Raw genomic sequence first — 25,208 nt, forward strand, 5'->3', positions numbered from 1 at the left:
TTGGTCCCCTATGATCAACACATCACCCACCAGCTACGCCAAAGACTAAGGAAATTCGGCATCGATTTAGTATTTTTCAGCAGAAGCATTCAACTGAAGACATTGTTGGGCTCCACAAAGGATAGAGTAGAAATGTTTAATAAGGCAGGGGTTTATCAAATTAATTGTTCACAGTGTGATAAAGTATATGTAGGTCAAACCAAAAGATCGTTAGATGTAAGGTTCAAAGAACATATTGCAGAAGTAAGTAAGGCTAAGAGGGAAACTGATAAGGGATTAAATTCTGAGTTTAGGTTCAAGATAGCTGACCATCTATATCATTCAATAACGACATCAAACATTAAAATTTTAAGAAATGTCTCTTCTCCGTGGAAACTTGATATTGCTGAGAGCTTGGAAATCTACAGACAGGTACAAACGCGGTTGTTGAATGAAGATCAAGGAAATGGTAGCTCCTGGCTCTTCAAGTTTATACATAAGCATTAAGCTGTCTCTTAAAAGGACAAGCCCATATGACTTAATGCCATTTGGCTAAATATCATTTAGCATAACGAGCATGGACAAGCTGAGAGTTCATAATTGAGGAATGTTCAGACTATAAACTTCATTGCACAGACCCCATTTTTTTATATCAATAATTATTATTCTGTTTTTAGTTTATTCCTTTGAAGAAATAATTTTCTTTCGGACTGCTGACGGTAATACCTTGGATTTCGGTATCAAACTTCTTGAAATTTCTACAGCAGGTTAATGTTATGATTATATTGGGCCCATCATACGTGTGAACATTCGAGTAACCATTTCAGAACAGGTTCCCAGAGGGGTCGAGAGAGGTCATAAGCATTCTTCAATTGAACCCCAACAATATGGGTATCGAACTTCTTGAAGTTGCATCACCAGATTGGTTCTCACTGTTTTAGGGCCACCCCCGTGGAGGAAACACTTTTCAATAGATTCCAAGCACAATGGGTATCATTTATTTATTTTATTTTCTCAGACTAAGGCCGGAGTGGCCTGTGCAGTACATAAGAGTCTTCTCCATTCAGCTCGGTCCATGGCTGCACGTCGCCGTAAATCGTCCTCCACGTGATCGATCCACCTTCCTCTGTACCTCACAAAATAGCAATATGAGGGCAAAATCATTTTCAAGGGCCACGCATTAATCCCGGAGGACCAGTAAGTGGTCATCCGGATGTTTCGGACCATCCAAAGAAGTTGCCGATTCCGATAATTTGTCTTACGCAGCTGGGACTTTTGAAAAATTGAGTGCTGTAGCCATGAGCGAGCAAAATCAATACAACGACTCATTAATTTCGGATGGCCACTAAGTTATTATTTCTCGAAAGGGGGAATTCCCGGAGGAACTACCGGAGGAATGCCTGGTAGAACTTCCGGAGGAATCACCGGAGAAATTCCTCGAGGAACTTCCGGTGGAGTTTCAGGAGGATCTTCCGGAGGAATTTCTGAAGGAACTTTTGGAGGAATTCCTGGAGGAAGTATACAGTTCTACTCCGGAGTACCACTTAGTGGCTATCTAAGACCAAAGAGTAGTGCATGCATTGATTTTGCTCTCAGAATGCTGAAACAAATGATTCATGAAAAGTCACAGCTGTCTAGAACGAATTTCCGGAATTGATCACTTCTTCCAATATCCTGAATCATTTCCCACTTGGTGGCCACCGGGGGGTCAAAGAGTAGTCCTTGCATCGATTATGCACTTATCTTGCTAGAAAATGAAATTAAAAAAAGTTGCAGCTTTCTGAACCATTGAAAACTGTTTATAACGACTCATGACCCATCATGGAACCTATTCCGAAATGGACACTCCGGAGTCAACTTAACTGGTGAACACAGGATCCTCAAGAACATACTAGTATAATGTAGTAGGTATAATGGCTCAGTCCTACACTGGTATATGTGTGCAATGAACAATCAGTTTTTCTAAACTAATAAAATTGAAAACAATATTTATTCTAATTACCACTCACCTTATACTCTTCTACGCTGTACAGAATCACTTTCCGATTGGCATCGCACGCCACCAGCAGCTTGTTATCCGGAGAGTACTTGCAATCCGTCACCGGACCTAGATGTTCGATTTCCAGCTTAGGAGTCAATTGCGTACCACTCAGACTGAACACGTGCACTTTATTATCGTTACCACCCACAGCAACGTCCAATGTTTCCGTGTTGATGGCAACACTGCTAGATTCGAAATTGATCGGAATCGTGGACACCTTCCGACCGTCCTGTAGTACGGTCACATCCTTCACACATCCGACGACAGTGATGTTACCCTCCTTCAGGATATCCATACCTCTTGGTTGACAACTCAGCTTTGCATCCACGCCAGTATACTGGTTACTCTCAATGCTGATCTGCTTGATCGAATCATCGATACCGGCCGTGAACACGAAATCTCCAGAGGCACGAATATCGTTGATTTGGTTTCCATGGCCGACACCACCGACTCGGTCATTAGTACCCGAACCAGAGTTCCAATTGGTAACGGCACCGTCATGGCTAGCTGTATAAATCGTGCTGCGATCGTCACTTAATGTAAGTGCGGTGATCGGCTTGTTATGGCCCTTGACCACACGTAGCGGCTTGGTGGGATTATTTACATCGAGGTAGTTAATGAATCCGGATAGAGAGACGGATAGCAAGTGCTCTCCTTGCCACAAACAAGATACTTGTTGATCATCAATAGCTGTTCCCATTGGGAACTCGCTAATCAGAGTACGGCTTTCCACGTCCCACAATTTACAAGTTTTGTCACCTGAGCAGGTAAGCAACTGAGTACCATCAGGCTTCCATGCAACTCCATAAACGCCGCCTCCATGAGCGGGGGATCCAATCTCGCCCTTGAGCTCTGAGGTAGTTCCATCGTACAGGAAAACTTTGCCATCGAACCCAGCTGAAGCAAACAGGTGACCACTCGGAGAATACCGGACCGCCTGAACGAATCTAGTGTGGTCCTGTTTGGTCATCTTGAATTTGAATGGAGGTCCTTCAAAGACTCCGATCGTATTGTCTTCGCTGCCAGTAACAATCCGGAACGGTCTAGCAGGTCTAAAGTCACACGAATTTATCGGTTTCGATTGGCCTGAAATCTCACCAACAGAGGTACCCGTATCTGCCATGAACACATGGCCGAATCTTTCCCTTCCTTCGCCGACAATCACAATCCTCTGGCTATCCGGCGACCAGCTAATGTCCTTGATCGGACCTCCGATGGGTTGGAACTCATTCTTCAGGATGTGCTCCTTGTTGACCGTGTCCCAAATGCGGATCTTACCGGACTGGTCGCCGGAAGCGATGTAGAACCCGCTCGGTGAGTACTTCGCGACGTTCACCTGGCATGAGTGCTCCGTATAGATGTCGGCAATTTCCGGATTTTCGATGTTCCGGATGATTACCGAATGGCCGTTGGTGTAGAGGAAGTTCTTGCCCTTGGGATCCCCTCCGAGGACGATCGGTTGCCCCCGCTGCGTGCGCGGCAGCGTAGCGTAGATGAATTCTGTTGATAAGAAAACGAGAAGAAAATTAGAGTTGCATTGCATTGAAACAGAAAATCAAAAAATTGAAAATAGATAAAAAAAAATAGTGTGGACTGTGGAGTAATTTTTAAGTGAGCATCGGTATTCTACTGGCATTCAAAATCCAAAAAAGTAGGAAGAAAATGATAAGTTATCATGCCATAACGACGGATCTAATTGTTTTTCTTTCCTATTAACATTACTTTAGCATGTGGCCAAATTGAACCTAAATATTGTAGAACTTGTTCGTATTGAAGCGTATAGGTACCAACATGCTGCATCGCCCGCTACGCCTTATCGATGTACTTTTCATTTCTTTATCAGATAAGCTTCGCTGAACACCATCGACGGCGACGCATAGCCCCACAGCGATTGACTCATATCTCTCCTGCGCCGCCAATCGTCATCATCACTCATTCCACTTCGATGACTCCGCACCGCTGTTGTATCCAATTTTATTTATCATTGTGTTCTGGGAGATTCGAATCGACTGAGTAGGAGCGATAAATCGTAAAATCATTCCATCAGGAAAATGTAAATTAAGAAAATAGGTGGTTGTTTTCCGTTGCCGGTTTCATCTACGGGATAGATGAACAAGCAAGTGGGTTGGGTAGGTGTTAAAATAGTTCTGTGTTCGGTGGAATCAAAATCGAAGAAAGTTTCAGTCAGGGTTATTTTTAAACTCACTTTCCTTCTCCACACATTCTATGGGACATTTCCGCCTACTACGGTTGAAGGGCGGGCGTGTGCACTATTTTGCCATTTGATAGCTATACAATGTGTGGTGCAGTCAATGATTGCTCTGATTTTCAACCTCGCGGCAAAGCTCGGCGATGCGGACAGAAATGACGAGAGGAGAATAGAACGAATACGAGTCCCGAATAGAGATTGATAATAAAATTATTTGTTTATGTTGAATTATATGTTATTTTTGTTGTATGTTTAATCTTCCGCCTGGATGAGAATTATATGTTGTTAGATTTTTATTTTTCAAACAGCATGTGTTTTCCACTTCCACTTTCTGAATTAAAAAATGTTAGTGCAATCATGTCACTTTACAGGTACTGCTTCTATAGGCAGTTGGATTCTGAAAGAAAAACAATCTCCACTTCAAATGACATGGAACTATTGTGCGAATCAGACGAGTATATTGGTCCACTTGGCAGAGCTAAGCTGGAGCACGATTCGAATATTTTCACGGAAGTTTAAGTGTATACACACTTCCTCTTATAAGAGGAATTTCGACTGAATTCCAAGAATTTCTTCCTAGAGTTTTGGAAGGATTTTTTAAGGAATTACTAGAAGAATTTGTTTGAGAAAATCTTGGAATAATTGATGATGATTATTAAAAAAATTAAGGAATTTCTTATTCAATTTCGGCAGCACTTTCTAAAGCAATAAGGTAAATACCAGTCAAAACGATTAATGCAAGAGATGGCGTTTTTTCAATGGTAGTAAAACCGAAATTTCATCACTATTAGACTACTAATCAGTGCAAACTAAGTGCAGGAGATAATCTTCTCACCTCATACTTCATTCCTTATCACTACTTTTTTCTAAAACACCTCCATTTTCCATAAATTTTCAAAATACTTGATTTTCCCATACATTTTATCGATTTCCAACTACCATTCTTATGGTGAAAATTTTGAAAATCTCGGAACATAGAGTAGCAGGCTTAACAAAACAGATAGAAACGCCGGTATCGCCACTCAGTGACGAGTACCGTAAACATGGTGCACGGAAGGTTGTTGTCTACACTTTTTACGACTGCTGCACCCTGGAAGCAAATGTCATCGAAGTAAACAGTCGGTCCCTTATTTCCAAAGGAATTCATAAATGAATTTTGGAATGTTTCCCTGAAACAATTTCCGTAGGTATTCTTAAATCAGGGTGGCGAGAATTTGAAAATAATCAATTTTAGGCAAGACGAAGTTCGTCTGGTCTGCTAGTGAGGTATAAATAAATTTGAAAAGTAGAGTTTCTTACCCTGTTACCGCCGGTAAAAAAATACCTGGTCGCGAAAGGGTCAAAGCATCATCCCGACCAGGCCTGGGAATTGTCGCGATTGTCAGTGACACCTGACAAGATACATAAAAACATGGTCAGCCAAAAAAAACTTGTCAACTTCCAGTTTTCCGTCGCACGACTGGATCCCCACGACCAGATGACAACTTTATCCAACCGCGACAATTTGCTTTTGTTGTATGTCTTGTTAGAGCACACATCTGCGACAAAAGTGTGACAACGCATACACTTTCGGCTCTGTGCACGACACAACATTGGTCCCGAAAGTAAGTTATGTCGCATCTTCTGGTTGTCCATCACGCAGAGGAGCAGGAGGAGCAATAGCAGCGAACAAATTTGATATATCATACCGAAAAGAGCACTTTATAATTAATTATTTCTTTGTTCTCTTGACAGATTTTCTGTTTAGAAATAAGAAATTTTATTCAATTTTTGCATTGTTATGTACATAATAATACATAAACAAAAAAACAAGTGTCTCTTGCATAGAGAAAGATCCCCCAGTGTCGAATATTGGATTAATGCGGTTTTTTAAACCGATTTTGTTCACGTGGTTTTGAAAAAAATCGGAGCGTACGAAACAGCGATTTTTGATAAAGTCGTTTTTACGCGTTTTTTGTGATTTACGTGGTTTTGACTTACGCAGTACAATTGTCCGCGTAAATATCGACTTCAGTGGATTTTGACCGGTACACCGTTTGTAGCAATTGGCTGATAGACGGTTATTTGACTGCAATATTGTATGTATAAGAGAAATACGGAATTTTATTTAAGCGTATATCCTACATTAGGGGCAATTAAGGAATATTCGATACATTTTAGATTGATTGGAATTGCTGCACGTTAAATTAGGCGGAGTATTAAATTTTAATCGCTAGGCACGCACTGTTGTGGGGCCGTACACTTATTACGGTGCATTTTTCTGTGTTTTTCGAAACCCCCTCCCCATGTAAAATTGTTTTCTTACACATTATTTTTTATTTATATGGAAAGTAAGAAAATGATAGTACTTCCCCCATGAGTGCTTACGTAATAAGTGTACGGTCATGAAACGCTCAAGCGGGCTTGTTTATGCTATGTACAGCGTGATATGTTTTTTGGTTTATGTTGTTCAAAATACAACAGCTTGTGTGCTCGAGTGTTAATGGCCCGCTTAAAAGATTTCCGGATATAGATCAATTCAAACCATTCGTGATTTTTAAACATGCATTTTAAATATTAAATGACGCATTTTGGTTAAATAGGACGAGGACTAAAATCACCAAAATTCGACATCTTATTATTATGCCGTACATATTAGCCGGCTTCAACTGCTGTAAAACCCAGAAACCACACCATTTCAGTGGTTTCCCCACATTTTGTCATCAATTCATAATGACAACATTTTGCTGACAACGACAACAATTTTTGTCGCGACAAAATTCGAAAGTGACATGACGAACTTTTTTGTCAATAACCATGACAACTATTCTAATCCGTCTGGTTGTGCAAAACCTTAGTCGTGATGGAAAGCGTCACACGACAAATATATCGTAACAAAATAAGTATGTGACAAGATTCAAAATGTCTTGTCGTAGCGAGAGACCAGTAGTACGCTGTATCGAGCTACGTTGGTTAGGTTGTGTTGTCTAGTTGGAGGTGACTGTTTTCTCTTTGGTTTTGTCGCATGGTTTTTCTGTATGAAGGTGACAAATCCCAGGCCTGATCCCGACAAGAAAGCTGTGAACGCACCTTTATATTTGACGTTTCTTGCTGCAGCATAAATTTACATACGGATATACGTGCGTTTGTGTGAGTGTCAATAATATGAGTAAAGAAACAGATGATCGTTGTAATGTTGTATTTGTTGTTTGTTTACTAAGTACATAAGCGATGTAAAGTCTCCATCATGAAATATGTGTAGTTTGTTGCGCTGTAAGTGAAAGTTATTAACGAGTTTGTAGAAATGTTTTGATCGTATAATTGTGAATATTACAGATTAAGTCAAGTGAACCATTTATGTTCTCCGGAGGAGATTGAATTTGTGGTGATACTTACCGTAAGTGATAGTTTGTACCTCTTAAATAATGTTTGTAATGTTTTCAATGTATAAATTATTAGGACTCTTGCTCATCACCAGAGGCGTAGCTAGGGAGTGTTTGGGAAAGTGGAAAACTAAATTGTAAGTTAATTATGTTTGTATTTTAAGTGTTATTAATGTTAGTAAATATATTTCAATTGAGTTTATTGGAAATATATTCCAAAATTGTTTTCTTTGCACCCGGAGGGTGCAACATACCCCATTCCCGACCTAACATGCGTACGGCTGCATTATTTAATTGATATTTATGACAAGGAGCATCTTTTCCTGAGTTTTGTGGGCCGTGTAATACTGCAATGGGGTTCACCTTTGTTGAAAAAAAGCTATTCTTGCTAAACGTCGATTGAAAAAGCTTTTATTTGATTTTATTAACACAGTAGCAATCGCCCAACTCTCGCACTGGTTGCTAACGCAGTTACCGATACTTGTTATTTTTTCCTAACATTCATTCCGTTACACAATCCCAACCTGTTAACACGTTATTAATTAAAAAAAATACAGTATCACCGTCTTCGACCAGAGGTCGCACAGACTGAACACTTAACATCTAGCATGAGACAACGGACAGGACATTCACACAACACCCAATGGACCAGTAGAGAACTTTTCGCTTCACGAAAAGTTTTCTCCTCACCGGGGCGGGAATCGAACCCACACTCCACAGCACATGCGTCTAGACGATTGACGTCGCTAACCGCACGGCCACGAAGCCCACAATTAATAAAATCTCCAAAAGTTCGTTTGTTGCTCAACGTGTTTGTGCCTTCACTAGTATCAGTCCCTCAAAAGGTTATGGGCGACCAACGCAAAGAAGCTGCGATAAACGGAATTCAGCAATTCGCTGGGAAAGGCTATGACGTCTGGCAGTTCCGTGTTCAAACCTACTTGGAGTCTGTGAACGTGTGGGATGCCATCGTAGAGAACGCTCCTGAGGCAGCTGCCGAAGCGGCCAAATTCAAAGAAATGGATAGGAAGGCCAAAGCGTTATTGTTGGGTTTCGTGTCTGACGAGTATCTTGGATGTGAGCAAAACATACTTTTGCATATAAACGATAAAGACGGATCCATAAAAAACTGAAAAACGATCCATAAATAACATCTGAATGTTCCTTAAAATGCTACCATAAATCCATAAAATAGTTAATGAGATTCCATAAAGAATAATTTTTCGATCCATAACTAAGCTAAAATTTACCAAATTATTGGGAAACATGTTCCATTAACATGGTCAAGAAAAACAATACAATTCTTGCTATTTTCCCATGAAAATTTGACAAATGATCCATAAATCTTTGGAAAATGATCCATAAAAAACTATATTTTGATCCATAAAACTTCAAATTTGCGCATTTTTTATCGTAATGATGATCCATAATTCTGGCCATTTGATCCATAACTTTGTTCAAATGATCCATAGTTTTGGTGATATGATCCATGAATTTTGATAAATGATCCATAGATTTTTTTAATTGTGTGGATCAATTATTATAGTTTCATTGGCCATAGCATTATGGATCACATTATCAAAACTATGGATCATTTGAACAAAGTTATGGATCATATGACCAAAATTATGGATCATATGGCTGAAATTATGGATCATCATCAGGATATAAATTGCGCAAATTTGAAATTTTATGGATCAATATATAGTTTTTATGGATCATTTTTCAAAGTTTTATGGATCATAAAAATATTCTTTATGGAATCTTTCGAACTATTTTATGGATTTATGGTAGCGTTTTATGGAACATTCAGATGTGGATCGTTTTTCATTTTTTTATGGATCGTTTTTCCACATTGAACGGTGAAAAGTAAGGACTGCCCTTGGATGTGTCCGGAATAAGGCCACTTCAAAAGCAATGTGGAAGAGTCTCGAAGATACGTTTGCGAAGAAATCAGCTGAAAGGCAGACCCTGATCCGAGAGCAAATTGCAAGATTGCATCTAAAGGACGGCAGCTCAATTCGAACTCATTTGCTGGAATTTGAAGACCTAATTCGTCAGTTGCGAATGGCATGATCAAAGCTAGAAGAAAGTGATATTTGTTCATCTCTGGCGTTGACACTTCCGGAATCATACGACGCACTGGTAACTGCTCTAGAAAACTTACCTGAAAACGAGCTAACGTACGAAGCAATGAATACTCGTCTGATGGATGAAGAGTCGAAGCGAAACGAACGAAAATAAACAAAGGAAAGAAGCAAGGTTCAACGGTAAATGTCATGCATGTGGAAGAAGAGGCCATATGAAAGAGGATTGCAGGAAAGGTAAAGCAAATGCAAATGTGGCGAATTCCTTTAAAGCCATTCATGATAGATCGAGGGAATTTCAAGCGAGAAAGCGTCGGAAAGATCGTTTTTAAATTAGACTCTGGATCGAGTGACCATCTCGTTAATACGAAAACCTACTTCACATCCCTGAAACCTGTTCCCCAGCCGGTGATTATAAACGCCTTCGTGATAACTTAATGTCAGTCAAGAAATTGGCTACAGCAGGAATTGAAGGTGTGTTCAATGAGAAGTCAGCAATACTGAAGTTGAATGGCAGATTTAATTGCTACAGCGTCCTTACGAGGACTTATACGAGCTTGAAATAGACGTGCCGATGAAGGAAGCCAATATATGTGACATTGAAGCTGGAAAACTGTGGCATCGGCGCTTGGGCCACATTAGTCAACAAGGACTGGATACGATGGCTAGGCATGGCGTACAGCAAAATGGCGTAGCAGAAAAGTTCAATCGAACCTTAGTAGAAAGGATTCGCGCCGCGCTCATCGATTGAGGGGTACCAAAGAACATATGGTCAGAAGCGGCATTGGCGTGTGTATATCTTTTGAACCGCAATCCTACGTCAGCCTTGCCTAGTGGTGCCTCTCCAGCAGAAATGTGGTTCAACTGTAAACCGAACTTGGACAAATTGCGTATCTTCGGATGCAAATGTTGTTCCTGGATATCAGCACAACTACGGAAAAAACTGGATTCAAAAAGCCGTGAAATGGTGATGATCGGCTATGCACCGAATGGCTACCGACTATGGGATAGGAAAATGAAGAAGGTTCGCATATCAAGAGATGTTAAATTTGATGAATGTTCGTTTCCTTATGCCGAAGATAAGATGAAAATCAAAGTTGAAACCGTACCCTTGTCAGCCAGGTTTTCTTTCGTGCAACAGGGGGAAGATGAAGCACAAATTATGGATGATGAACTAATTCAGAATCATAATGAAGATCGAGATAATCACGAAAATGTTCCTATCATCAATGCGCAACTTAATGCTCATGAAAGAGAACTAGAACTGGAAGAAAATGTCAGCAACGCGCTCCCTCTGCAAACAGAAAGATAAGAAGAATTGTCGAGGCACAGCAGGCTCCCGGTAAGTTTTTAGATTATTTTACTGGCTATAGAGCTACTGCTGGCAGTATATTTCCATCAGATGCACCTGAGACGTTCGACGAAATCAAAGATCGACCAGATCGAAAAGAATGGATGGAGGCCGTTGCACAAGAACTTCGGCCCATGGAGGAAAATAACGGTTGGCAATTCACGAAGTGCCCAGCCGGAGTGAAACCGTTGAAATCAAAATGGATTTTTCGGATAAAAGAGGACGTGACCGATGCGACACAAAGCCAGACTTGTAGTGAAGGGATTGTTGCAGAAACCAGGCCTGGACTTTGATGAAATTTTCGCTCTAGTTGCAAAACTAACCACAATACGAATTGTCCTGGCAGCCGGCATACATCAAGGATTCTTTTTCCATCAAATGGATGTAAAGACGGCATTCTTGCACGGAGATTTGAAGGAAAAAAAATTCATGGCGGTACCTGATGGAGTCGATGCTCCTCCAAATACAGTGTGTAGATTGGTCAAGTCACTTTACGGGTTAAAGCAGTCTCCAAGGTGTTGGAACGAGAAGTTCAATGAGAAACTGTTAGAACTTGGATTCGAGCGTTCAAAACACGATTATTGTTTGTATACAAGAATTTGCACTGGGAATGAAATTTACATCGTGCTCTATGTGGACGACCCGCTTATTTCCGGAAGGAAGAACATATCAATAATGAACCTTAAGAAGCAGCTGAAGCCAATTTTCGATATGACAGATTTTGGAGAAGCCAATCATTTTCTAGGAGTCAAACTGTGTTCCAATAAGGAAGAAAGCAGTATGCGTTTATCACACCTATGCAAAAAGGTTCAATGTTGCCTGGTATTGGTGATTCTACTGGCGAACTTTATCGTGAACTTCTGGGAATCATAATGTATATCATGCTGTGCTGAGTGGGGTATTAACACAGTAGCAATCGCCCAACTCTCGCACTTATTGCTAACGCAGTTACCGATACTTGTTATTTTTTACATTCATTCCGTTACACAATCCCAACCTATTAACACGTTATCAATAAAATCTCCACAAGTTCGTTTGTTACTCAACGTGTTTGTGTCTTTACTAGAAGTATCAGAGATTTAAATTAACAAGATGCAGCACTCATTTCAGTCACAGTGATGGCTTTTCCGGCATACCCCAAGTCTCTTCGGCATACGCAATATTTTACTCAATCTCTCAGCATCTTACTCCCATTCTCTCTCTCAGGACGGTAGGAAATGCGGTGTAAACAAAAATATGCACGTTCCACGACAACGTGATTGCAGATGGTAATATTTATATTAATTTTTATTTGTTTGAGAAGATATATCCACTCATCAAAATTCCTTCCAAAAACTAAAAACATATTTATTTCACTTTTTAAAATCGAGATAATTCCCGCTTAACTTTTCAAAAGTACCTAAGGGGCCATCCACAAAGTATGTCACGCTCTTAGTGTTTTTGTTCGGTTTCAGGATACGTTTTTAAATGTATTCTAACGAAATGGAATCAAATTTTGCGAATATACTGCGGCCCGCTTCAACAGCTCGAAATTGCAATGCGGCCCTCGATTGTAAGCATGATGGGGACCACTGATGTAGACAAACTTTAGGTTACTCCTTGGAGAATTTATTCTTCTAACATTTTTTCAAGAAATTCCTTTAGAAATTTCTTCAAAAAGACATTACGATAAAATCATTCAGAATTTCCTTTATGATTTTTTTCTGAAATAATTTTAGAAACTCTTTCAAAAGATCCTTTGGGAATTATTTCTGGAATTCTGCCTAAAATTCCTCTATTTATTCCACTGGGTAAAACGCCCTATTGTTGTGGTATGGCTTAATGTTGCGCTAGTGTTAAAATAGTCCACTGTTGATATAATAGCACCAAAAACAATTGTAGATACGCTTAAACTTTTCGAATTATCCACTAGAACACCTTTTGTTTGACAAAATAATATTCAAAATCATAAGCTATAATATTGCGGTAGTGCTAAGGTCCTATTGTTGTGATATCGCTCTCCAGAAGAAATACAGACAATACCGCAACCAGCAACAATAGGACTAACCTTCAAAATACATCGCAACGGTAGAAAACTGCGTACTATAATTGCGATAGTTTTTTTGTAGTGTTATAAAATCTACTAGATTAGAAAAATATTACTAATCTAGACTAGAGTCAACAAGCTCTGTTGCGTACACCCATTACGCGAACCCGCACCTACGGATCAACCGCAATGAGCAGCGTACCTGCTGGAACGTCAACGATTCTAGCGATGGCTTACGGAGATAGAGAGAACTATTTGACAGGGGACGAATGACTATCATAATTGAAGATATATCATCGTGCGGATAGAAATAAGTTTTGAAACTATTGAAATTGTTGTTTAACTTATCTAAATCAGTGAATTCTATATGCTACCTTACGAACTATCCTAAACTAGTGACTTAGCATACCCTAGTAAGTTTCTAATCCTCCTTAAATGATAGTAAAATAGCTTTGATACGACAATTCGTTGAATGTAGGTTACACATCTGCAACCGCACAAAAGGTGCTCTCAATGGATTGATAATAACCGTCGAAAACAAGAATTGAGGTAAAAAATGAATTGTATTAGCTTAAACAAATTTCTCATTTCTAATGTCAAACGCATACAGAACTACTACGTACATTGCGGACCGAAAATCAAATTTGTAAACGGAAACCCTCACAAAACGTAAGATTACATTGTACTCTTAAATAATAATTACATAACAACGCTTATTTTAGGGAAATTTTAACCGTTCCTGCAAATACACGAGTTAAAATTACGGACATTCGTTCCTCTTTGTTGCACAAGCAACATCTTAAAATTTCCGTTTTCGGATCCGTGTACGATGCCCAGGCAGAATCAAGTGCCCCGAGAGAGCCTGCTGCAGACATGTTTGCTCTGCAATCTCCCAGATAACAACGAGATGGTGTGCTGTGACCGGTGTGACGAGTGGTTCCACTTCATTTGCGTCGGAGTCAACGAGGACGTGGCCAATCGTTCCTGGAGCTGCCCGGAATGTTCAGCGTCGATAAATCCGGCTTCACAATTGCCACCACCGCCGACCTCGCCTACAGCAACCACAGGTGAGCCACCTATACGTCCACCTTCACCGTCTCCGCGATCGCCACCAATACATCCTTCTCGGACGCCAACACCACGTCCCCGAAATTCGATGATTCAAACTCCGCCGCCACCGCAAGTTTCCACCGATCTTCCACCAGTGCCTTCCCCTCGTCCTCGGGCACATGGATCACCTATGATTCCTTCATCTACGTTCCAGCGTTCACAGGGCTTACTTACTCCTGTCGCTGAGGTTACGGAAGTGAGGAGCGCAAGTCGAAATATGATGGAAGAAGAGGATCTCGTTAATAGACTACCCTCGGATCTACGAATTCAATTCTTGGAACAGCAAGAAGCCATAGAATTACGTTATTTAAGGCGTAGGTTCCAGATGTTATTGGACTCGTCGTCAAGTGTGAATCACCGTATAACTCCACCTCATCGTGATAATGTCACGGCTCCTGTAAGTCATTCTTCACCTGTGTGTTCCAACCAAGTCGCAGCACCGTCCACTGCACGAAACAACATTGTTTCACCATTCGTTCCAATTGCGCAGCCCCAACCGGTTGGTCTATCGAATCGTCTACCCACTTTAAACGAGCAACTGGATGATACTAATAAGCGTCTGTATATTCCTGCGCTTCGTTCTCATCCTGCTATTCAACGTCCGGCTGCTTCGACATTCCAAACCGATTATCTCCCTAGTGCTCTCCCGTATTCTCATCCTCCCGGTAATCAACGGACTCACGCCTCTGCTTTTGCCCCGTCAACGAGTAATTTGCCCCCAATCGGTCATGAATTCTATCCCTCTGCGATTCACGATGATCATACAGCAGTAGGGGGCGTAACGCTGCTGAATAGGAGCCAAATCGCTGCCCGCCATGCCGTACCGAAGGAACTGCCAATATTCACCGGCGAACCCGAGGAGTGGCCTCTGTTTTTTGCCTCATACGAGAACACGACGCATCTGTGTGGACTCACAGCCGAAGAAAACATGATACGACTCCAGCGGTGCTTAAAGGAAAGGCGCTAGAAGCAGTGAGGTACCAGTTATTGCACCCCGGTAATTTGGATCATGTTCTCTCTACCCTAAAAATGCTTTTTGGTCGCCCAGAAATTATCGTACATTCTCTGCTGCAAAAGATTAATGGTCTTCCAGCCCCTAAAGCCGATCGTCTCGCAACACTTGTTGACTTCGCGCTGGCGGTGCGCAATATGGTGGCCACAGTCAAGGCCTGTGAACTAGAAGAGTACCTCTGCAACCTCACGCTTTTGCATAGCTTGACCGAGAGACTTCCCCCAATGATCCGTTTGAATTGGGCTACATATCGACAGTCACTTCGATCCGTTACTTTGTCTGAGTTCAGCGAATGGCTGTACAAGTTGGCAGAAGCAGCGAGCACTGTGACGATGCCACAGTTTTCCGGAGTAGCCGACAGCAAATCACACCGCGGGCGGAAAGATGGTGGATTCTTGAACGCGCATACTGAAACGAGCTCCAAAGACGACGGTAATGGCAGTTGTTTCGTTTGCCATGAAAACTGCGACTCCGTTCAAAAGTGCAAGAAATTCCTTTCGTTAAACCTCTCCACTCGTTGGGACATAATCCGGGAACACAAACTATGTCGTAGTTGTCTATGCGTTCATCGTGGTCCATGTAAAGCCGGAAAACTATGTGGAAAAACGGTTGCCAGTACAGACATCATCAACTTCTTCACAACGATGGAAAATATAAGCATGAAGCGTCGTCATCTGGCTTTGATAACCGGACTGTCGTGCAACAGGTGAACAATACGGAAGAAACTGAACCCTGCAACACTCATCAAGGAGGAAGCAAATCGGTACTGTTCCAGTACCTCCCAGTTATCCTATACAACAACGGAATCGAGTTGCGCACGTATGCATTTCTGGATAGTGGATCATCTCTAACTTTGATGGAGGAGAGTTTAGCGAAAGAATTAAAACTGCGCGGCGAGAAATATCCACTTTGTCTACGCTGGACTGCCGATACCTGCCGCTATGAAAAAGACGCTACGATCGTTTCCTTGAACATCTCCGGTACACACAGCGCTCAGCATAGTCTAACTGAGGTTTACACTGTCAAAGATCTGAAACTTCCATTACAATCTCTACCAGCTCGTAAATTGACAGAAACGTATTCTCAATTAAAAGGGCTTCCGATTGAACCCTACAATAATGTTCGGCCAAAACTATTGATCGGAATGAACAACGTCAAGCTACTACATCCCCTCGACGGTCGAGAGGGAAAGTTAGATGAGCCTCTCGCAGTTAAGACCCGGCTAGGATGGTCGGTTTATGGTAGTTGTCCGCTAGAAAACTGCATAACATCATATGGAACTGCTCGTAGCTTTCACATCTGCTTTCACGCCCATGACTCTGATGGAACTCTACATGAAGCTGTCAAAAGGTATTTCGCTCTAGATAGTTTAGGCATCAGTGATCCACAAAATCAGATACTTTCGGGGGAAACTGAACGAGCTCGGTCGAAGTTGCAAGAAACTACCACATTTCATAACGGACGGTATGAAGTGTCGCTGCTCTGGAAATACGACAATGTAAGCCTACCCAATAACCGGTCAATGGCATTGAGACGGCATCACTGTCTAGCGAAAAGATTGGAACGTGACCCAAAACTATCAGACACAGTGCGAGCGAAGATGGCGGACTACATGCGGAAAGGATATATTCGCAAGCTGACGGCGGACGAAAGCAAGAAGACGGGAGATAGAACATGGTACCTACCGATCTTCCCGGTGTTTAACCCTAACAAACCAGGGAAAGTTAGGATTGTTTTCGACGCTGCTGCTTCATTCGGAGGAGTCTCCTTGAACTCTGTATTAATGAAGGGTCCGGATCAGCTCAACAGCCTACCAGCTGTGCTGGATAAGTTCCGAGAGCGGTAGGTAGGTTTGGGGAGATGTTGCAGAGATGTTTCATCAGATGCGTATGAATGTCAAAGATGCGGATAGTCAACGGATTGTATGGTTCGCCAATAACGAGACAACGGAGCCATGTGATTATGTTCTGCAGGTAGTGTCATTCGGTGCAACATGTTCACCCAGCACCGCACTCTTCGTCCTGAATAATAACGCTACCCGATTCGAGAGTAAATATCCTGCCGCCGTTGATGCTATCCACCACCGGCACTACGTTGACGATATGTTAACAAGTGTAGACACCGAGGAAGATGCTATTCAATTGGCAAAAGATGTTCGATACATTCATCTGCAAGGAGGTTTCCAGATGAGGAATTGGGTTTCTAACTCCCCGGCTGTTTTAGAAGCAATTGCTGAAAACCCTAGTCATGAAAAATCGATGGAAATGAACGCCGACCTTGTTATGGAGAAGGTTTTAGGCATGTGGTGGAGCACTACGACAGATGTATTCCGATACAAGCTCTGCACGGACCGCAACCGAGATATTCTACTAGGAACGAAGCATCCAACCAAAAGGGATATGCTCCGAATGCTGATGGCCATCTACGACCCTTTGGGTCTTATTGGAAACTATCTAATGTACTTAAAAGTACTTCTGCAGGAGGTCTGGAGAGCAAGAACAGGATGGGATGAAGAAATCGGAAAAAGGAGCTAGAAAAATGGCACACATGGTTGCTGATTATGCCGGAACTGCAATCGGTTGAAATTCCTCGTTGCTACTACCAGGCAGAAAGTATTGACGAAGCAAGAATCGAACTTCATACGTTCGTCGATGCAAGTGAGTTAGGGTACGCAGCGGTTTCTTATTACCGGTTTGAGAAGAACGAACGCATCCATTGCGCACTAGTAGGCAGCAAGACTCGAGTAGCTCCTCTTAAGTTTGTCTCTATTCCCCGGCTAGAACTGCAAGCGGCAGTCATAGGCACACGTTTGGCCGTGAGTATCGAAGCTGGACATTCCATTAAAGTAGAGCGCCGATACTTCTGGACAGATGCTCGGGATGTAATATGTTGGCTACAATCAGATCACCGACGCTATTCTCAATTTGTAGCCTTCCGCGTGGGTGAAATATTAGAGTTGACAGAAGTTAACGAATGGAGATGGCTAAGCAGTAAATCCAACGTAGCTGACGATGGCACAAAGTGGAAGAATAAACCGGATCTATCGTCGGGAAGCCGTTGGTTTAATGGGCCCTCATTTTGTGGAAATCCAAAGATGAATGGCCGGACTGTTCACTGAATAACGTAGAAACCTCTGAAGAGATTCGCTCGAGCGTATTACATCACTCAGAAGAAAGTGTTAGTAGCATTCTATTGCCACAGAACTACTCTTCGTGGAATCATCTACGACGCGTGACTGCCTTCGTTCAAAGATTCGTAGGTAACGTTAAATTGAAAATAAGTGGCCAACAACTCAACGCTGGACCGCTCACCCAGAAGGAACTTCACATGGGGGAGATTTTTCAAATTAAGCGAGCACAGAAGGAAGTGTTCTCAGACGAATTAGCGATAATCGCAATTGAACACCGTCGTCTTCATAAGAAAAATGCCCTGTATAAGCTCAGCCCGTTTATCGACGAGCAGGGCCTCATGCGGATCAATAGTCGGTTGAGCGAATGTGACTTTCTGGACAAAAACACCAAGTATCCCATCGTACTCCCAAGAGACCATCCAGTCACATCCCTCATTGTGCGTGAAGTTCATCTACGTTATCATCACCAATGTCACGAGACTTGCATAAACGAAGTACGTAAGCGATTCCACATTCCACGAGTTCGCGCTGTTTATGATCGAGTTCGACGAGGTTGTCAAGTCTGCAAATTACAACGTGCTGAACCTGCCCCACCAACCATGGCCCCTCTACCAAAAGCCAGATTGGCAGCCTTTGTTCGCCCGTTTTCATATGTGGGTGTTGACTTTTTGGGCCCTTTTGTAGTCGTCGGTCGTCATCATGAAAAGCGCTGGGGCGTCATTGTAACATGTCTCACGACCAGAGCAATACATCTCGAGCTGGCAGCCTCGTTGAATACAAGCTCGTGTATCCTTGCCCTGAATAGCTGTTTTGCTCGACGAGGGACTCCAATCGAAATTGTTAGCGATCGTGGTACAAATTTCGTGGGTGCGGACAAAGAGTTAAAAGAAGCAGTAGCGGCGATGGAATATGACAATCTAGTGACAGAATTCACATCGCCAAAAACATCATGGCTTTTCAACCCCCCTGCGTCGCCTCATATGGGGGGTTGTTGGGAGCGCTTCATACAATCAGTAAAAAAGGTCCTAACTAAAGTAAAGCCATCGCGAGTACCTACCGAAGAAGTGTTGAGGAGCTATCTGGTTGAAGTGGAAAACATCATCAACAGCCGACCATTAACACACGTGCCCGTAGATGACTGTTCGTCACCGGCGCTAACACCCAACCATTTTTTTATTGGGATCGTCAGATCGAAACCTTTGGTTCCATACGATGACTGCCCATTGGCAATGCAGCGTTCCTGGAAAGCATCGCAGGTTCTTGCTAACCATTTTTGGAAGCGGTGGGTAGCAGAATATCTTCCCACAATTACTCGTCGAACAAAGTGGTTTTATCCAGTACGACCGATTGCGGTGGGAGAAATCGTCGTGATAGCTGATTCGGCGTTGCCGAGAAATTGTTGGCCTAAAGGCAGAGTGGTGTCGGTGAAAACCTCCGTAGATGGGCAAGTTCGGTCGGCAGTCGTCCAGACTGCCTCTGGATTATACGAGCGACCCGTGGTCAAGCTGGCTATTTTGGACGTAGGTGCAGAAAGGAGTAAGCCGAACCTAGGTTCACCTACTGAGGGGGACTGTTGCGTACACCCATTACGCGAACCCGCACCTACGGATCAACCGCAATGAGCAGCGTACCTGCTGGAACGTCAACGATTCTAGCGATGGCTTACGGAGATAGAGAGAACTATTTGACAGGGGACGAATGACTATCATAATTGAAGATATATCATCGTGCGGATAGAAATAAGTTTTGAAACTATTGAAATTGTTGTTTAACTTATCTAAATCAGTGAATTCTATATGCTACCTTACGAACTATCCTAAACTAGTGACTTAGCATACCCTAGTAAGTTTCTAATCCTCCTTAAATGATAGTAAAATAGCTTTGATACGACAATTCGTTGAATGTAGGTTACACATCTGCAACCGCACAAAAGGTGCTCTCAATGGATTGATAATAACCGTCGAAAACAAGAATTGAGGTAAAAAATGAATTGTATTAGCTTAAACAAATTTCTCATTTCTAATGTCAAACGCATACAGAACTACTGCGTACATTGCGGACCGAAAATCAAATTTGTAAACGGAAACCCTCAAAAAACGTAAGATTACATTGTACTCTTAAATAATAATTACATAACAACGCTTATTTTAGGGAAATTTTAACCGTTCCTGCAAATACACGAGTTAAAATTACGGACATTCGTTTCCTCTTTGTTGCACAAGCAACAAGCTCCCTACCCGACTACTGCAATCCCGAGCAGGATAAATTGGCTCAATAATACCTAAATACTATTATTGATACCATACTCCAAAGGAATACCAAAGGAATAATACCAAAACCTAATATGTACAATACTTGAGCCATAACATACTCAGTTTTTTTGACGTAGGACTACGTCTGTGTTTTCTATATTGGGGTACACTTTAAGATTGCGAAAATTGGGGACCGTCACGAAAATATGATAGACTTTGAACTTTAATATCTCAGCCGTCTCTCGATGGATTTTAAATTTTTTTGGGACATTCGATCAAGGATGAGTCAACGCTTCTTTGTATTTATATGAAAATACTTTTTTTCAACTATTTATTATCGATAATTGATAAAAAAAAGTTTAGAAATAGGTAAACTAACCAATCACGTACATGCATCACTAGTACAGACATCAAAAATCAATCACTTGCGGGATCTAATCCTCAGTTTGAACAAGATTTTACACAGAGCGGACGCATAGAAGCGATCGCAGCGGAGCGGACACAGCATCACGGAGGCGCTAATAACAATTTCAAAGAAAATCCATCGCATTGGTGGTGGTGCTCGATGTGTTGCTGCAGATCATTCAACCTCAACGAACCAGCATTTCATATGAAGAAAGGGTTGACCATAAAAATAGCACTGTGGCGATCCCGCACTGCCAGTGCCGATGCTGAAAATTTATTACAAATTGTGGTGTCAGTTAGTTGGAAAGGGGCATCGGGAAAAGAAAATTGGTTCTTCTCAGGACCAACATTATATGAAAAGAAAGAGTTAATTGCAAAAATGGACTGTTTCGGTGGCATCGGTTTTGGCGTGGTAGCTTGGTTGCTGTTAGTGATTCCATCCATTAAAATTTACTGCATCATCTCCCTCCGACGCGCTATCAAATTCGCTATTTACGATTGAGTTTTGCACTTTGAAGAAAGTTTATTTCGGATAGCACAACCATAGAGATCACAAAGGGGCGGGGCTAACGGGCTTAATTTATTGAATACAAGAAAGCTGCTTTCCGGCGCGCGCGAGCCATTTTACTCGGGATTCCGCGGCAAGAGCGGAATGAGTCGTTCGACAAAATTTGATGCAGCGGAGCGGACACAGCAGCATGAAGGCGTGGATAGCAGTGGCAATGCAGAAAATTAATTCCAAATGGTGGAGGCTTAGCGAAAAATCATAAAGTGGCGGTCGGACAATTGCAACGCAAGGTGCTGACAAGCGTTTGGATACAGTTAGTTATTGGAAAGACTTCTCAGGACCAGCATTTTATAGAAAGAAAGAGTTAATTGCGAAAATGGAAATGGATTGCGGCATCGGGTTTAGCGTGATATCTTGGTTGCTGTTAGTGATTCCATCCGTTCAAATTAATTGCATCATCTCCCTTCGCAGCGCTATCAAATTAGCTAGTTACGAAATAGTTTTGCACTTTGAAGAAAGTTTATATCGGATTGTCGGATCAACCTTCGTTTGTACAGTTAAACCTCCATGAGTCGATATTGAAGGGACCATCGACTCATGGAAATATCGAGATGCGGAAAAGAAAATCCTTGGGAAGCTGTTTGAAGGGACCATCTTAGTAGTCCATAACATATTTTTAATATGGCATAATTTGCTTCCATGAGTCGATATCGAGTCATAGAACATCGACTCATGGAGGTTTTACTGTATAAAGGAGGAGGACACCATCCTCAAAAATGGCCGAAATAAAGGAGAAATAAGCAGAAACAAAAGTGGCGTGAAACCAAACGCAAATATATATTTTTGCCCGCGATGTAAGCGTACGTGGCAAAGTAAGGATTGTAGTGTCCCCGACTGAAAGCCAGTCGAGTGTATTCAGCGGCCGATGAGTCATGTTAATTCCACGGTTAGAGACTCAAAGTCTATCTATCTGGGAACAACTATTCGACTTCTTGATTCAGTTGGCCTCCGAGCAGTTTGCTCAATGTAAGTAAAACGACACAAATTATTATGGCAAATACCATCAATTTCAAATAGCTACGTAGTTCTACGTCACCTTTGCGTACAACCCGATTGGGCTGCACCTTTGAGTTTTTTTAAATTGAATTTCAATACCAAATGCATAACCAATTATTATGTTTGCGAACTAAATCTATCACATGTTGTTCAAATGCATAATCGAGTTTCAGACATAGTAGATAATTTCCACTCCGGGTGGCTTAATATCCGGAACATAGGCAATTAACTTTGAATGTACTTTAGAAGGATTGTTTACAGAAACGTCCGAAAAAAAATGTCAACTGATTTTCTGGAGGAATATCTGATAGAACTTCTGAATTCCTAGAAAGATATTTTTGAAGGAGAGCCTGAAGAGATGTTTTAAATTTGTAAAGAAATTTCCGAAGCTATTTCTAACAGAATTTCCGACGAAATTTCTAAATAACTTTAGGAAATGCTTCGGCATCTTTTACAAGAACTTCTTCGAAAATTCATCCAGAAATTTATTAAATAAATCTAAATTAGAACTCAAAATTCACGGAAAATTTGACGAATATATTCCAATTTAATAAAAATATTCAATTTTGAAGACAAGTGTTCCTAATTGTAATATTATTAAACACATGAAAGTATAATATTTGTTTTCGTTTTGTATTTGTCGTTTGATCGGCAATGTGTTTATGCACTCTGGTGGTGCGATAGTCGTGTGGGGCAGATGGAGTGAGGTTCGATGGTACGAAGTATGTATCTATATCATCCACGATGATGGAGACAAGCTTTCATTGCATGTGGGGTCACCATAATTTTTGCCTATTTTAGGATATTTTTGTAAGCACCGAAGCAGATAGCCACCTTATGATTCACCTTACGATGCACGAGCAGCCGGTTTGATAATTTTCAATGTTGCCAAATGCCAACAACTGCTATGACCACCATAACCCATGAAGAGAATGTTGGGTGTTGGTTGATTCACTTTTTTTCCACTCGTCATCATAGTAGTCTTTACTTGCACAATCGAAGGAGGCACTCCTAATTAGGAAATTTGTTTACTTACTGTTCGAGTAGGCCATGGCTTTCTCCTGCTTCAACTCAACTGGTCCAATGAATTCTGAGACTGTTATAAACGAGATATTCACCGTTTTTTTTATTACAACAATAATACTCTCTTTTCACTTCCGGATAGGAAAAAAAGAACCCAAAAAATCACGTTCAATTCACACCGGACAAGCTAACAGACGGTCACCGGAGCGCGTCGGACTCTACTTTTGTCTAACTGTATACTTTTTCGCTAATAAACGCACTGAAAATACCGAGTCGGCTTTTGCTGGGCACTAAACAGTCTTTCCGAAACAACTCCCGTCGACGTTTCCTTTTTTGGCATAAATTCTGTCTGATGGTTCGATGCGAATCACTCCCTCCAGCACTCCGTCCCGTTCTGTCGTACGCAGCAGAATGAATGGAGAGACGGCGACGACCGGTCGTGTTCGATCGCTGCGAAGTACCGGTATCGTGAGTATTTACGCATACGGCAAGTTCAACCCTGGGAATATGATGACAAGATCAGGGATGCCAGGGGATATTTTCAAATGTCTTCACAGTTGAGTAAAAATGTCTTCAAATGTCTTCAATATCAAAATTATGATTATCAGTGAAAAAATTTCAAAATCCAATAGATTTGTTATTTCAATCATCTCCTTGTTTTATGTATCGGTTATTTTTACACAATTACAAATTGTCGGAATTCAAGAGAATATTCTTTTAAATCTTCATGAGTAAGGGAAATGACTTTCCCTTGATTTTTCTAATGAGTATTTAAATATAATTCCAACGGATTTTTCTAACTGAATTTCCTTGTGGAATTTTTCTGAATTTATTTTTGAAGAATTGCCTGTATCGATTCGGAACAATTCACCGTGAAATACTTGGAGAAACTTGCATAAGATTTTCTGATGAAATTTCCTGAAGAATGTCTGGAGAAACTTCAGGATAAATTCCTGATGAATTTTTCGGAGACTTTCTAAAGGAATCCCTGAAGGAATTTCCGGAGGAATTGCTGTTGGAACATTCAAAGGATTTTGTGAAGGAACTTTCAGAAAAATTTCTGAAAGAACTTCCGGATGAAATGCTAATGGAACTTCCGGAGGTATTACAGGAGAATTCCTGGAGGATTTTCCTGAGGACTTCCTGAAGGATTATCCTGAGCAATTACTGAAAGGGTTTCTGAAGAAATGTCTGAAGAATCTTCCGGAAGAACTTTTTGGAGGAACTTTTCGAGGTATTGCTCAGGAATATTGCGCAGGAATTTCCGAAAGAATTACTGGAGGAAATATCAGAGAAATTCCAGAGTATAGTTCAAGAGGTATTATTGGAGAATCTTTCGGCAACATTCTAGGAGCATCTTCAAGAGGAATTCCTGGAGAAACTTCCGAAAGGATTCTTAGAGGAATTTCCGAACGAATGCCTGCAGGAGCTTCGAGAGCAATTCCTGAAAGATCTGCTAGAGGAAGTCGTGAAAGAAACAAACTGAGGAATTTCTGAAGGAGCGACTGGAGGAATTTCCAACCGAATTCTTGGAGGATCTAACGGAGAAATTTCTGGACGAACTTATGAAGGAGCTGCCAGAGGTACTTCCAAAGGAAACTCTGAAGAAATTTTCTGAAAAATCTCTAAAGAAATTGCTGGACGAATTCCTTGAGGA

At 41.5% G+C, this 25,208-nt stretch overlaps 1 protein-coding gene across 1 annotated transcript in view; it reads right to left on the reverse strand.

Annotated features, from left to right (window-relative positions):
• LOC134226258 (actin-interacting protein 1) overlaps nucleotides 1-23,995 on the reverse strand; it is a 29,159-nt gene extending 5,164 nt beyond the window's left edge. The window contains exons 1-2 of the mRNA XM_062706914.1: nucleotides 23,565-23,995; nucleotides 1,989-3,520 (exon numbers count right to left, since the gene is read on the reverse strand). Of these exons, the coding sequence (XP_062562898.1) occupies nucleotides 1,989-3,520; nucleotides 23,565-23,580 (1,548 nt within the window). The 5' untranslated portion in view covers nucleotides 23,581-23,995. The remainder of the gene's footprint in view (nucleotides 1-1,988; nucleotides 3,521-23,564) is intronic.
• Nucleotides 23,996-25,208: the final 1,213 nt, after the last annotated feature.

Source organism: Armigeres subalbatus, chromosome 3 (assembly GCF_024139115.2).
Source record: "Armigeres subalbatus isolate Guangzhou_Male chromosome 3, GZ_Asu_2, whole genome shotgun sequence".
NCBI lineage: Eukaryota > Metazoa > Arthropoda > Insecta > Diptera > Culicidae > Armigeres > Armigeres subalbatus.